The 15,499-nt window shown below is 39.2% G+C and overlaps 1 protein-coding gene across 2 annotated transcripts in view; it reads left to right on the forward strand.

Moving 5' to 3' along the window:
* Positions 1 to 582: 582 nt before the first annotated feature.
* The window catches only part of slc13a5.S (solute carrier family 13 member 5 S homeolog), a 41,511-nt gene continuing 26,594 nt past the window's right edge, over positions 583 to 15,499 (forward strand). Inside the window, exons 1-2 of one of the 2 annotated variants that reach the window (XM_041583700.1) lie at positions 583 to 680; positions 8,650 to 8,754. In XM_041583700.1, the coding sequence (XP_041439634.1) occupies positions 636 to 680; positions 8,650 to 8,754 (150 nt within the window). In that variant the 5' untranslated portion in view covers positions 583 to 635. Of the gene's footprint in view, positions 681 to 8,382; positions 8,557 to 8,649; positions 8,755 to 15,499 lie in introns of those variants that run through there. The other variant, XM_018249135.2, reaches the window with a different exon arrangement.

Consider the following 15,499-nt stretch of genomic DNA (forward strand, 5'->3'; position numbering starts at 1 on the left):
TAGTGTGCCTATGTCTTGCACTGGCTCAGCCTTGCTGATCATTTAGATGAGATACTGCGGCACCGTAAGCAATGGCACAAAACATTCTGAGTTTGTTTACTAGAATGATTAACAATAGCAGTCATATTCCATGTGATGTTACACCGCCTGCTCCAGAAATCCAACAATGATCATTGTTTTTGGGTATGTGTCCATGCTTGCAGTCGTTGCATAGCTGTTCTATGGAATAGGACATTAGCCAATGGCGCAGTTAGGTCTGTGGGGCAGTTTATGTGAGCCCAGACCTTTTGCCAAGAACTTGTAATTGTTCATTTCTGTTCAATATGGTGCTTTTCTTTGCAACCATAGGATGTACGTTTCTCAGTTGTTAGGATAAGGATTCACATCATTAAGAACAGAATCACTGAATCATTTCCCCCCTCCCGTAAGACTTCCCTTGCACCATTGAAATTGGTTCATAATGAGACCTTTCATGTAGAAGAGAATGAACTGGAACTCGACAAAGCAAGCGAACGTGTGAGGGATTTCTTGGATTCATGTCAGGGGAAAGATATTAACAATCTGTCCAAGTACACGGGTAGGACAAAAGGGGTGGAAATGAGAGGGTAGTGAGGGACACCTACATCAACTCATACATGCCAGAGGCACCAGCAAGTACTTTAACGCCACAATTCCAAAAGGTACGTTTTTGTTTTTTAAATAAGGATCTTTGATCAAAGCCTGCATTTTACAGCTGTCTCAAGAGGCAATAAGGCTATTCAGTGGTGAACTGCTTAGATGTTTCTAACATCCAGATTTGGGTTACATAAGGAAACTGGCAGGTAGTGACATTAAAGGGGGTAGTTCACCTTTAAATTAACTTTTACTATGATGTAGACAATTATATGCGGGTACGATTTGCAGCTGGTCTTTATTTTTTATTTTTAATGTTTTTTCAGTATGTTCAGTAAGCTGTTTGGTATTTTAGCAGCTACCTGGTTGCTAGGGTAAATAAGACCAGGCAGTGGTTTAAATGAGAGATGGGAATATGAACAGTAGGGGGCATTGAAAGATAAGGAATAAAACATAACAATAACAATAGCTGTAGCTTCACAGAGCAATCATTTTTGGCTGAAATAATTCAAAAATTATAAAAAATAAATTATGAAAACAAATTTCAAAGTTGTTAGGAATAGGAAATTCTATAACCAAAGGTAACTTAAAGGTTAACTACCCCTTTGATGTTTAATTAGAGTAACAGCAATTTGTTTCCCAAGATATTCATAATCTGCCCACAATGTACTTTATCAGGCAATGTACACATCAGTGTGACTCGGGAGTCATTCAGTAGCTCAGGGAATTCTAGATTCAAACAACAGTTAAAATAACAATAATGTTATTAGTAACTACATTACTGCCAGTGACTTAATCTTAAATAGATCCCATGATTTCAGTGAATTATCTTAAACATTATACAGTTACATACATACACTGCAGGGCCGGAACTAGGGGTAGGCAGAGTAGGCACGTGCCTAAGGCGCAAAGCTGGAGGGGCGCCAGGCACGCACCTTCTCTGCCTCTGCTATCCCCTAGTCCGGTCCCTGCTCTGGCCGACGTGCGCGTATCTTTGTTTTGCGCGTGCGCACTTTCGTTTTTCACGCATGCGCACTCATGTTTTTTTGCGCATGCGCACTCGCGTATTGGGCGCTTTGCTGGGCCAGGCTGCCTAGGGCGCCTGCCCATGTTGGCCCGGCACTGATACACTGTAACATTACAGCACTGATCCACCATACAATCATCTTTTAGATGACCTTATTATGCATGTGATTTTAAATCATATGTTTTACAGCTCTGTGGTTTGGAATTTCAATGACTTCTGGTTGCTAGTGTCCAGATTGCCCTAGCAATGTGTTCAGCATTTTCAAAGGCAGAACACAAGAGGTACAAAAGAAGGTCTCTGCTGAAAGTTAAGCAGTATGAATTAAAAAAAAACAAAAAAAAACACAGAATCAAGTTTCTGGTTGACATATCATTTTAAGATGGAAAGAGCCTGCACAGGAAGACACATACTTCATAACCCTTAAAAAAGGAAAAAATTAACAAGCCATGAATGGGTAAAAGTCACCATTTTATAAATACAATTTTAAAAATCAACGAATGAAATAGAATGGTAAGTAGAAAGTGGGTGGTTTTTCTGCCGTGAGCTCTCTAATCTCACATTTTGATCAATTTGCCCCCATGCATTAGTTTAAAGGTTTATTTCTCCTTTATATTTGAACAAAATTGCATCTTTGGTTTATCTAATGAAAGTTCCACTGCAGGAGATATCTGTAGATAAATCAGAAGATAAGCTTTATTCTGGCATTATGTGTTACTAAGGACTAATTTAATTTGATAGTAGCTTAAGGGTTAGGGCACACGCTAAGATTCAGAGAGATTTATTCGCCCGGTGACAAATCGACTCTTCTTCAGGCGACTAATCTCCCCAAAAAGCCTTCCCGCTGGCTAGAATCTAAATCGCCGGCGGGGTGGCACTCAGAGCTCTTCGTTTTCCAAAGTTGCCTTACAAGGAAACTTCGGGCGACTACGGAACACGAAGGACCTATACAGGCCAAATGCAAGATTTATGGGGTGGACTGTTCCAAGTTCCAAGCGTCCTCTGTGCTTCCAATAAAGCAGGACATGTATGAGATCCTTTATCCAGAACCCTGTTATCCATTAAGCTCCAAATGACCACTTAGCTCATTTTAAAGGGATTTTTTATGGTGTAGTTTTTATTTCAAAATTACACTGTTTACACTGCAAATAATTCACTCTACCATATAAAATTTAATTCCTAACCCTACAGTGAAGTGATCATTTCTGACAAGCTGATCACTTGTGCTAGGAGCACAATTAAACATAATGTGTATACGGGATTATTACTTTTAAACTCCATGCTCTGTTTTCTCTTAAATAGACACGTGAGTGCCATCATGATTTTTAGGTAAAAAAATAACAAACTTGCCAATTGAAAAGTGAAACATTACAAACACTAGCTTCTATGCAACGTTCCTGTTGTTACAAGTCAATAATGAACTACGTGAATACAATCAAACTTGTTTGTGTGTTCTGCAAATTTTGTGTGTACTGTTCTCTTGTGTGAGATTGCAGATTCTGTGTAGAGCTGCTACCATTATGTATTCTTCTAAAATAAGAAAAACAAACAAACCCTGAACACAAGATTGTCCTATTGCAAGCCAGTTGGGGGCTTTTATTATTCTGTGTTGCAAGTCCACAGTATTCAGATATTCAGAAAATTCTGACTTAACTACAACACCCAGAAGGTAATAGGAGTAAAATCTGGAGGTTGGGGTTAAGGGAAGCCCCAGTGAGGATTAGCATGTGTCCTCACAATAGATTGTGCATGTGATTACTCTACCAGTAATAGGTATACCACTTTCCCTAACTTTATGATCCTGCACTAGGTTAAAGGGTCACTGGATGTATTCAATGCACTGTAGGTAGGAAGAGTTGGATAGTTTGTATAGTAAAGCTGGCCATACACTTAAAAACCCGCTCATTTGGTTGAGGTCGCTATAAGAGCAGATATTTCCCCAATATTCCCTTCTTGAGGTTATCAATAGTCGGAGTGGGGACAGCGTCAACAAGTGGATACCGTCCTTGCTCCGACGGGATTTTTAAGCTTGTCCAAGCGATTTGCATCTGATTTTTGGTCAAATATTGGCTGGGGAAGCCTGTTGGAAGGCTCCATACTGTACATGGGACAATAAGCTGCTGAATCAGTCTGCCAGCAACTTGTATTGGCCCTTGTAGTACAAGATGGCAATATGAACAATTTATATCTGTATTGCCCATTCTGCAGCATGTCATGTATTGCTGTACTACAACTCTCAGAATGTATAACATGAAAAGGCTGTCTAGAGTTCTTAGAGCTGTTGTTAAAGGTCTTTAAAGGGCAATAGGTTGATTAATCCTATTTTTAAATAAAGAGCTATCAAAGTCTGCCTCGGACTCCTGTCGTTACTAAAGATAGCCTGAAGGAAAGTTTTGCATTTCCAGTGTCCAGCATCTGGATGTACATCATTGTGGTCTGGGGAAAACATTTGTTACAGGGACAAATAGTTATTTAAACATACTGGGGCTCATTTATAAACGTCGCACAGTGAATATATTTGCCCTGTGCATGGTTATATTTAATGTATAAAGATGAATAAAAAATAATTTTGAATTGTGAATTGTGAATATTTATGCACACACTTGCAGGACAACTTTGCTGGCGGAGAAAATATTAGCAAAACGGTTTTGTTAATTGCAAATTTAAATTGCTGTCAACGCTATTTTTGCCCACAGCAGACTTGCACAGTGGCCGCACTTTTTGTTTGCAAAGAACTTTATAAATTACCACCCACTGTTGCGTACTGTAAACATAGAATATTCCTGCTCTGCATAAATTCACATATGCTGCTGGGGTTTGCCTAAAAATGACCAGTATAAGCGACAGGAACCAGTTCCACTGCTTTGCTATATATAAAATGCACTATGTTGAGGGGCAAATCAAGTAAAACTTGGGCCCTGGGCTGTTCTGAAGATCAGTGTCGGACTGGCCCATCGGGATACCAGGAAAACTCCCGGTGGGCCCAGGTATCAGGGGGCCTCTTGCATCATTTGACCTATTTAATGGTCAGTCCCTATTTCTTTATGGGAAAAAATGTGTAATAATGGAAGAATATAGTAAGTAGATATAAAAGAGGTTGAGTGAGGAGAGGAGGAATAATATTTCGGAAAGTGGGCCCACTGTCTAAGGTTTTCTGGTGGGCCCTTGACATCCCAGTTTGACACTGCTATGGATAATGTCCTAAGCTGCAGCAACATTTGCCATGTCCATCTTTAAAAGCCTTGCCCACCCAATTCAGATTGTTACCACTATAAAATCCAAGCACATAGCACTACCCTATTTGAATCCACATATGACTCACTAGATCACTGATCCCCAATTAATGGCTCATGAGAAACTTGTTGCTCACCAACCCCTTTGATTTTCCTCCCAGTGGCCTCTATAACTTCTAGAAGCAAAAGTCACAGTTAGCCCCAGAATTAAAGGACTTAGCCTAGGACAGTGCTGTACCTTGGATCATAGAGCATCACTGTGACAGTGGCCCTAGTAATACTTGACAGTGGTCAATTTCATGACTCTAGGCCTCAAGCATTTCATGATGCAGCGTAGTAAAAAAAATTTCATAGCACAGAGATCAAAGCATTTCTTTACAAAATTGCCCCAGCATCCCATTGTACAATGTCTATCTCATAGCACAATGACCCCGGTATATCATAATACAGTGGGCTGCACATTAAATTAGTGACATTAGTAGACAAAAGGAGACCATACAAGCTCATAGCTTGTCCTAGGGAAGATAGGGCCCAATCCTTGTCCTATTCTTGGGCAGATAGTGCCCAAGCCAAAATCAAGCTCAGAACCCCAGTGCTGCAAGGCAGAAGTGCTACCCAAAGAGCCACTGTGCTGCCCACAGACACACATGACATTATAAAATATATAAATAATGTTCCCCTTGTTTGGTTATCTGGGGATATTAGAATTTACATTGGAGCTCCACAAGTTATATAGTCATCCAAACTGATCAGTTGTAACAGATGGCACTTTATATTTATTCTGAGAGTTTCTGTATCTACTGGTTGACAGTACTAATAAAGCCCACAAGGTGGTACCAGAGAATGCCAGAGACCTTGAAGGCTTCCTTTGGGTTATCTCCTCAGCCATGCCATAGAACTGATAGCGAGGAATCTGATGAATGACAGACAGACTGGCACTTAAATCATCTGTAAGGAAACAAATTATGATGTGAATTACTGGAAGGGCTGGCCCATCGCTTATTTTGTATGTATATTTATACATGGTGCAAGTGAACATGCATTGATTAAAGAAGCACCTGTAGATGGAAATTGGACAGTCAACATCATAAGATGCTTAATAAACAATCATTAAGCAGTCAGTAAAGATGAACAGTCAGGGCCGATCACAGTGTCGGTCTGGGCTGGCGAGACAACGGGAAAAAATCTGGTGGGCCCTGGCCCTCTTGGGCCCAGACTCGGTCTTTAAGTGCTTTCGGCTTCCAGCTTTCCTCCCTAGCCCCCTGCGCAGCTGAACAAAAATGAAGGTAGGTGGCTGGTTGTGGCTCAGGGATGGGGCAAATTTGCCCCTGGGCAGTTACCAATAGCAACCAATCAGTGATTAGCTTTTTAAAGCCAGCTGCAAGTAGAACAATGAATGTAGCAATATGATTAGTTGCCATGGGTTACTGCCCATTGGCAAATTTGCCCAGTGTTGATAAATGACCCCCACTTACTGTATATCCAATATACTTACTGCGACTGATTGCATTATGTTTTCTTTTAAACAGGCAGAGAATTATCGACATTCCTATAACAGAAATTCATTCCCCCATATATAACTTGCAATATGAGTATTCCCCATACTATTGGAACTCAAGTTTGAGCATCAAATAAACTATTAGATGGATATTTTTCTTACACATTATGTGAGTCGCTGATTCCAGGGTAACCATGCCACCCACATTCATTTTGTTTAGATGTTGGTCAATTTCTCCGGCATTTATATGACCGATTGTGAAATATTGATTTCCAACCAATTTCTGCTCAATCTGTTCATGATAAGATTCTGGGTATTTCATCATACACATACTCGAAAATCTGATGTTTTCATATCAGCGCGTTACTCTTTAATATGTGTGGTTTTATATGCATGGGATAGTAGGTGGGATTTATTAACAGATTTGCTATGTAACACGCTAGAAGAGTTTATGGTGCAGCTTATCACTAATCAGCTGAGTATATAACTAAAGCTGTATGAATGGGTCACTTCTCTCCGTAGTGCCGGTACTTCCCAGCTATCTGCAATACTGGGCAAATACTGGGCAAAAGCTGGTAATACACATACCAATAAAACAGTACATGTACATTGGCTGGACATTCCCGAACAATATCTTTGTACTATGGAGAGCAGTTGGATTGGTCATCATTGGACGTATTTGGAAATTTCATCTGCTGACTCACAGTGTCCGCAAGTGCATTTGTCTGTTCATCCTTCATCCTGTATAACCCCAGCAAAAAAAAATGGTCATATACTTCAGTTAAACATTTACTACCAGTATTATTTGTTTTTTGCTGGGTGTATATCAGTTGATATTAGTCTTAAAGGGGTTGTTCACCTTTGATTTAACTATTAGAAAGTGATATTCTAGGACAATTTCCAACTGGTTTTCATTTCTTATTATTTGTTTTTTGAGTTGTTTAGCTTTTTATCCAGCAGATCTCCATTTCAGCACTCTGGTTGCTAATATCCCAATTACCCTAGCAATGAAGCGCCAATTTGAATAAAAGACTGGAATATGAATAGGAGAGGCCCTGAATAGAAAGTTGAGTAATAATAAGTTGCAATAACAATACAATTTGTAGCCTTACAGAGCATTTGTTTTTTTAGATGACCCCCCATTTGAAATCTGGAGAGAGTCAGAAGAAAAGGGCAAATAATTAAAAAAAACCATAAAAAATAAATAAATAATAAACAATGTAAAGTTGCTTAGAACTGTCCATTCTATGACATACTAAAAGTTAACTTTAAGGTGACCCACCCCTTTAATAATCAGTTTTTTTTCATTTATTTTATTTTATACATGAGACTGGGTCAATGGGTCATGCTTGCAGACAATTTCCATATAAGTAACATAAGGGAGACTGAAAGCATTTTGACCCCCACCCACAGTGCTACAAACTCCTGCAGGGGCAAAATGCTTGAATCTCTGCATGCGATTGCCCTTTAGTCTTCAGCAGAGTTTTAAGTTTATATGTAACATTACCTTAAAGTATAGAATATTTGTGCAACTGGCTGCAGCCAATTTAAGGGGTGTTGTCTTTGAAATTACCCCTCTGTATCTTAAATCCAAATAAAAAATAAATTAAAAAAAAGTTCAAGAGAGCACTTAATACACATTATAGGGGACATAAAGGCTAAAATATAATAAAATAGTTTACAATTATTGAGAGTGCTATTATGCCATATTCCTGTAAGGGATTAATAGTTAAAACCAGTGTATATGTTCCACACATATTCATAGACGCTAAAATAACTTCTAATATTTTTGCAGGCATACAAATATATTTACCTTTTTAAACATGATCAGCAGAAAATATGTAAATGTATTGGTATTTAAAAAAAAAGAGAAATAATCTGACATCATTGCTGGCCAGCTTTCCAGACATAGCGGCACTAATTTCAAGTTAATGGTTCAAGAAAATAAAGATACTTAGTTATCTTTTGAACTGATAACCCTCATGAATGACACCCACTGAAATACAAAATCTCAGTGCAGGCAGAATGTTCCCCTCTCATTTATTTGCCGGTGAGGTTGGACAGTGAAAGATGCAGCTCTTGGACAGATATCAAGAAACACACCTTCATGACCTCCCACTGGCTGTCTCTGCACTATATCTGTGCCAGGGGTGCTAGGGGAAGCCCAGAGATCTGCCATCCTGAGGAAGGTCACTACTGAGTTACAGTCACTCACTGGCCTGGGAGTCACTTTTTAATTTTCTGCCAGTCTGTCACTTTTTTTTCTTTTTTCTCTTCTTTAGATTATGGCTCCGTGTATGAAATGGCTGTTGAACTGCAAGAGATTTTTAATTATATTTATTACACCACTACTGCTGCTGCCACTGCCACTTCTCATTCAAACAAAGGTAATGAAAATAAAACTTTAATCTCTTTTTGTGTCTGTGGTACCATGACAGGCACTTGGGTGGGCTTATATATGCTTAAAATATGGCATTGTAAATTGTAACTCTGCTCCATTTTTTCATACAGCTTTATATATAAATACCCAAGAGTTCTGTATCAATTAAGGAAACATAGAGCATAATAACTCATCTTACAGACAAATACTACTATTTTTTTTTGGATACATTAAAAATCTATTTGCTAACTGGATAGCTGGTGCTCCGCATATGTTACTTTTCAGTTTTATAAATCAGTGGGGTTTATTTTGGACAGACACGTTGCACTGTTCTGTGTCTATGTATAACAAGGATTTTAATTTCTGCAGCCAAATCAATCTCTGGGTAAATATTTTGGAGGTGGCGCGAAGCCACAAATTACACAGTTATGACAACCTGTGCTCCTTTTTGTGTACATGTTCTTTATGTGTTTATTTGGTTCAGCTACTTAAGCAAAACTACAGCCTTGCTGGCATATCCACTACTTGCATTGTGTTTGTGATGCATGTGTAAGTTCATTAGTGATTTAAAGAACATTTTCAATGTGTGTAAAGTATAAATGCTGTGTGCAGTTTGAATTTGCTTACATCAGTGGTTATAAGCATTATGGTATGTGTCATGCGACCTGGGCCAGTCTTAGGCACTAGTCTGTACTATCAGTACAGTACGGTCCAGGTAAATATAGAATAGCAGGTATAGTAAGGAAATATGGTGGGGATAATAGTCTCTGGGAAGGGACTGTGGCTGTGAGACAACAGGTATAGTAGGGAGAAATGGTGCCGATAGTAACAGTGAGGATATTAGTCTCTGGGAAGGGAGTGTGACTGTGGGATAGCAGGTATAGTAGGGAGAGATGGTGCCTATAATAGCAGTGGCATAATAGTCTCTGGAAAGGGACTATGGCTGTGGGATAGCAGGTATAGTAGGGAGAGATGGTGCCTATAGTAGCAGAGGGGATAATAGCCTCTGGGAAGGGACTGTGGCTGTGGGATAGCAGGTATAGTAGGGAGAGATGGTGCCTATAGTAGCAGTGGAGATACTAGCATCTGGGAAGGAATGCAGCAGTGGGATAGCAGGTATAAATAAATATAATGAATATAGCAGGGTTAGATGATGCGTGTAGTATAAGTGGGAATAATAGACTCTAGGATAGGACTGTGGCTGTTGGATAGCAGGTATAACTAAATATAATAAATATAGCAGCGTTAGATGGTGCCTGTTAATTAGTGGGAATAATAGACTCTAAGACTGTGAGGGATAGCAGGTATAGTAAGTAGTGGTGTTGCCTATAGTAGCAGTGTGCATAATGGACAATGGAAGGGACAATGGCTGTGAGATAGCAGGTATAGTGCTATATAATTGCTTACCAGTCTCTTAGTGCTTGATCAAATATTTCTCCCATCAATCCCCATTCCACTGACAACCTCCTTCAGAGTGCTGGGAATTGTATGTCAACAACAACTGAAAAGCCATAGGGTGGATGCTCATTGTTTTTCATGCCAATCTCCATTACAGCACTGGCAGAATCGAGCAGAATTGAGCAAATAATCAAAATAATCCACTGGTTGAAAGAAAGGAATTTTAATCTTTCTTCTGGACTTCTACTACAATTCCTTTTACATTTTTGTTAACCTACTTTTATTTAAATGGATATTGTGTTCAGTTCTGTGTGCACCTCCAATGTATAACTTAAATATTTTAGGACACCCTTAACAAGCAATGGGTTTACATATACTGTATATTTTACCTGTGCTATGCTGAGTGTTATAGTTCTTTATAACACTCAGAAATTGTACGGTATGATGTACTGTATATGAGATGTATATCTGTGCATCTACTGATATATGACTTGGATGCAATGGGCCAACTTTATTTCCTGAACATATTTGAAGCCTTATGCAAAAAAAGGGGGGGTTCTGGGAGCACTCCAAGGCTAAGTAAAAATATATTTAAATACAATGGAATTGCTACTGATCTGGCCAAATTAAGTACAAACATAGAGAAAAAGAAGGGGGATTGATCAATGCACATTTTATGGTCGCTTGTTTCACAAGTAATCCAATATCTAGGCAAGTGCGTGTATTTACAAAAACAAGGGTTATTAGTTACAAAGTAATCATCATAAAATTGACAAGCCACCATACCAGCCTCTCTCTCTTAAAAGTCGCAAGCGGGGGAGGATTAAGCCTGCGGAAGTGGAACCAATGCCGTGGTCTAGGCAATCACTCTCCTTTAAAAGCTAATGGCGGAGGAGGACTAAGCCCTCTGAGTGAAACCAATGCCCAGGTCACGAGACACTTATCCCAAGAAATGCTACTATGCAGGGAGGTGAATATTATGACCGGAGGGAAATAGTTAGGGACCGCCATATGGGATTTAGCTTGACGTGGTATGGTGGCTTATCAGTTTTATGATCATAACTTTGTAACTAAAACCCCATGTTTTTGTAAATACACGCACTTGCACGGATATTGGATTACTTATGAAACAGGGGACCAGGGAATGTGCATTGATCAATCCCCCTTCTTTTTCTCCATATTTGAAGCCTTGCCTAGGTTTCCTTTTGAAAATTAAGCCTGCACTTTCCCATTACTCAATAAATGCATAGTTAATCAGTATATTGTGAATCTGCTGGAAGATATTGCTTCTGCTGTCCAGCGAGTTGGCCAATAACCATCACTTTGCAGCCTAATAAGTTTGTCAATATGTTTGCTAGGAGCCAGGTCCGGACTGAGAATTAAAACAGGCCCTGGCATTTCAGGTACATAGAGGCCCAATCAGCCCACACAGAGGCCCAAACAGCCCCCATCAGCCCACTAAATACTGACTTTCTATGCAGCAACCTTATAGCAGCCCCTCTGGCATTTGCCAGAACCCACTGATTGCCAGTCCGGGCCTGCTAGGAGCCCACCTACAAGCCCTCACCCCCACAAACCATCTAACTATTTTATGAATGCTGCTTAGTTTTATCTGTGTGTCTGTCTTGGAGCTACATCTGGCATTCCCATAGATGTAAAACATTTAATAATCTGGGCAATGCCTGGGTGTGGTCAGGGTACCTTAAACCTGTGACCATATTTTTCTAATCTTCCCATTTACATTTTTTGAAGATATAAGGGAAACTGATGTTTTCCCCCTAAACAAATAAAAATTCCTAGAAGCAAAAAGTAAAGTCAGAGCACCTCGTGCTGCAGCCCTTTCGGGGAACATTTCATTTACAGACAAATGGCTTAGGTATACAATGTTAAAACTGTCCTTCAGGGACACCACTGCCTATTGGCACACACCAAAAAACTCAGTAAGACCGAGAGAGAGCACACGATGCAGATTAACTGCTAAGTGGTTTATTCTTCACACACATTATTATTGTGTAGTTGGGACACCTTAAACAAATATTCAGCACAATAAATGTAAACATTTACACAAGTAGAACAAAATGATCACTGGTAGATTACATCACTTTTTCGTTTAATTTGATATATCTCACCATGCCTTTCACAATGTTACCTATATTCTTTCTTCCTTAGTAACGATCCCAATGACGGCCAGGGATAGACTTTAGGGCACAACAGAAGGAGCATTAGCCCTCATTTGAACCTCATTGGTTGGCAAGAAATAGAAAGATAGAATGTATGAATGGTTTATTACAGTTTACTTCCTATTACAAGTACATTAGAGAACATTAGAGACAGGTAATGGGGGATATTTTCTCCCATAAAAAGGATCACAGCACCAGAAGCCATCCCTTTATATCAGAGGAACAGCATAGGTGGTGCTTGGTGCAGTGAGGTTGGGGAAATGCCCTGCTGGATGATGTTATGATGGTACATTAATGCCTTTAAAAGTACCTTATTAAAAAAACAACTTTGTTCACTAAGCCACTTTAGTATAACTATACGGACAGGGGGAAGTATTTTGTTGAATCTGTATTGTCCTAGGGATGTGCAGGCCTGACATTTTTCACTCTCTAATTATGCCTTTCTTGGCACCAGCAAATTAAGACTGTACCTAAAGGTGTAAAAAATAATTTATGCAGTGAAAAAAGTGATAGAAATACAGTATATTCACCCATGTTGTGTAAGGTTATCTGCATTACATTTTCACGCTGATATTTACCTATATTTTGCTTAAAATTTGAAATTTACTTTATGCCTTGAAATGACACCACTCTAGACTAGCTGTTATCTTTAATGACCAATATATGTCCCATAGCACTACTATCATATTTATCCATAGCTCATTTCTCTAATGATTTAGTGCATTGTGGCATTTTAACCACAAAGTCTATAGCAACTTGCTAGGATATATCTATTACCAAAATGGCAATGTCTTTAGTTAAGGCACACATTAGATAGTTAGATATCATCTGCATGGGAGGCATAAATCCTTTTCATGAACCATAACTTGGTTGTGCCAACTTTTCCCTGGGAAATTACACAATGAATGAACTACAGTATGTTACATGCAGAGCCTGGTTTATTATAGGGCATTGTGTGAAATGTCACTTTACTATTTTGTCTCCATCATTTTTGTGGGCTGGTCAATAAACTCTGCAACCCTTATTGCCATTGGTCTTACATCTGTTGTGAAGTCTAAGAATCACAAAGGCAGCAGTGACTGGAGGTGACAGGACAACCCAACAAAATAGACATTTAAAGGGTTATGTAATAAGAGGCACCACGTTTGCCCAGGAGCAACCAATCAGTAGGTAGCATTTACCCTATTTAAAAGCAAACATCTTATTGGTTGCTATGGGTTACTGCTTCTGGGCAAACTTAGTGGCTTTAATTACATATGGGGATAGTGTCATTAAGTGCTTAGCAGACTCTTGATAAATCAGCTCATGGTTCTAGGCTTTTATTGGGCTCTGAACTTTTGTGATCCCCATACTATGAGTTTGGGGTAAACGAAGGCTGCATAATACATCCCCAAGCAAATCGCTGGATTTGTTGTTACAAAAGAAAACCTGTGATTATTTTCAAGAGACATGAAAGTGTCCATTTAAATTCTTCTTGTATTGCCAATGTGTCAAGCTACTAGCAAGTTATCATTGAATATCTGGCTCAGGTCCCAGCCTTACAATAGCTTGTATGGTTTCGGCAAAGGAACAGACAGTTCCATGCTAGCAAGTATCAATGGACCTCATATGTGCAACTCCATGATTAACTCTTTCTGTTTTATTTATCATGCTTTAAATAACTTTATTTAACCTCTGATTCAGTCTTAAATATATTTCATGAAGTTCTCTCTAATATATGTACTTTTTTGCCCCAGTTTTTTAAAAAAAGTGAGGCTGACTGGTTCCTAAATGAATATCAGATAACAGTAAATTGAGATCAGTTACATATCCAAATCATTATTTTTTATTTGCATTATACTGCATGCTAAGGATTTGCTCTCACTGGACTGTGGAATTCAGTTGAAGTTGTTCTTTAGATCATTGCTCCCCCACCTTCTTTTCACTCTGGTAATCCCTTGTAGGCTCTTACATAACCTAAAGCAGTGGTCCCCAACCAATGGCTTGTAAGCAACATGTTGCACCACCAACTCCTTAGATGTTGCTCCCAGTGGGCTCAAAGCAGGTGCTTATTTTTGAGTTCCAGACTTGAAGAAAAGTTTTGGGTGCATAAAAACTAGGAGTACTGCAAAACAAAGCCTCCTATAGGCTGCCAGCCTACACTGGGGCTACCAAATCATAGGCCTTATTTGGCACCCTAGGAACTTTTTTCATGCTTGTGTTGCTCCCTAACTCTTTTATATATTTGCCTCAAAGGGGGAAAATCCTTCCTGACTCCAAAATGTCGCTGGATCTACTTGTACTATGAGCTCCCCCGCTGTCCAACATCTTACTTACCTCATCATAAAAAGCAATCAAATTTGTCTGGCATGATCTATACTTCAAGTCATTAATGAACAAGTTAAATAAAAGTGGACCCAATACCGAACCCTGAGGGACCCCACTAAGAACCTTAGTTACGTACAAAAGGTTGGGGACCCCTGCCCCAAGGTATTTCTTTTTTTCTTTTAAACAGCTTTCTATTCATTTGAATGTGTTACGGCAGGTCCTGGATGATGTAAAATAACAGTGTGTTGTCATTTGCTATATTTTCTCTACAAATGTCATCAGTACTATTAGCATTCTGGGTTTGCCATACCACGGAATTTTTGGCTGAAATCAATGGAATAACATTTTGTGCATATGCAAATAAATTAACCTTGGTCTACAAAATGCAACAGTCTGTAAATGTGTTATTCTGAAGTGGCCAAGTATATCTCATTCTGCCCAGAGCTTCAGACAATTATACATTAAGTATATGGCATTTTTATAATAATGATTTTATTTCCCCAATGGGGGATGCACCCACCAGCCCTTGCTATTACCGTGGCTATGTGCATCCATCTAGCAATTGTGTCACTATAAAGCAGTGCATAATAATATGTAGAAACTGACTTTAGAGCAGTGGCATTCAACCCATTCTTTGAAATACTAGTGGCAAAATAGCCACATAAACTGTGCATTCTTTATTGGGCTGCATTTTGTGCTTTACACAGAGGTAAAGAATCTCTATTGGGCCCTATAATTAGTAACCAATGTGTATAAGAAATGGATCCGCACACACGCTGATTAATGCAGTCGGGGAATATCCCCTTTTATTCAGCCACCAAACATCAACGTTTCGGGGGGGAACACCCACCCTTCATCAGGATACAA

This window comes from Xenopus laevis, chromosome 2S (assembly GCF_017654675.1).
Source record: "Xenopus laevis strain J_2021 chromosome 2S, Xenopus_laevis_v10.1, whole genome shotgun sequence".
In the NCBI taxonomy this organism is placed as follows: Eukaryota; Metazoa; Chordata; class Amphibia; order Anura; family Pipidae; genus Xenopus; species Xenopus laevis.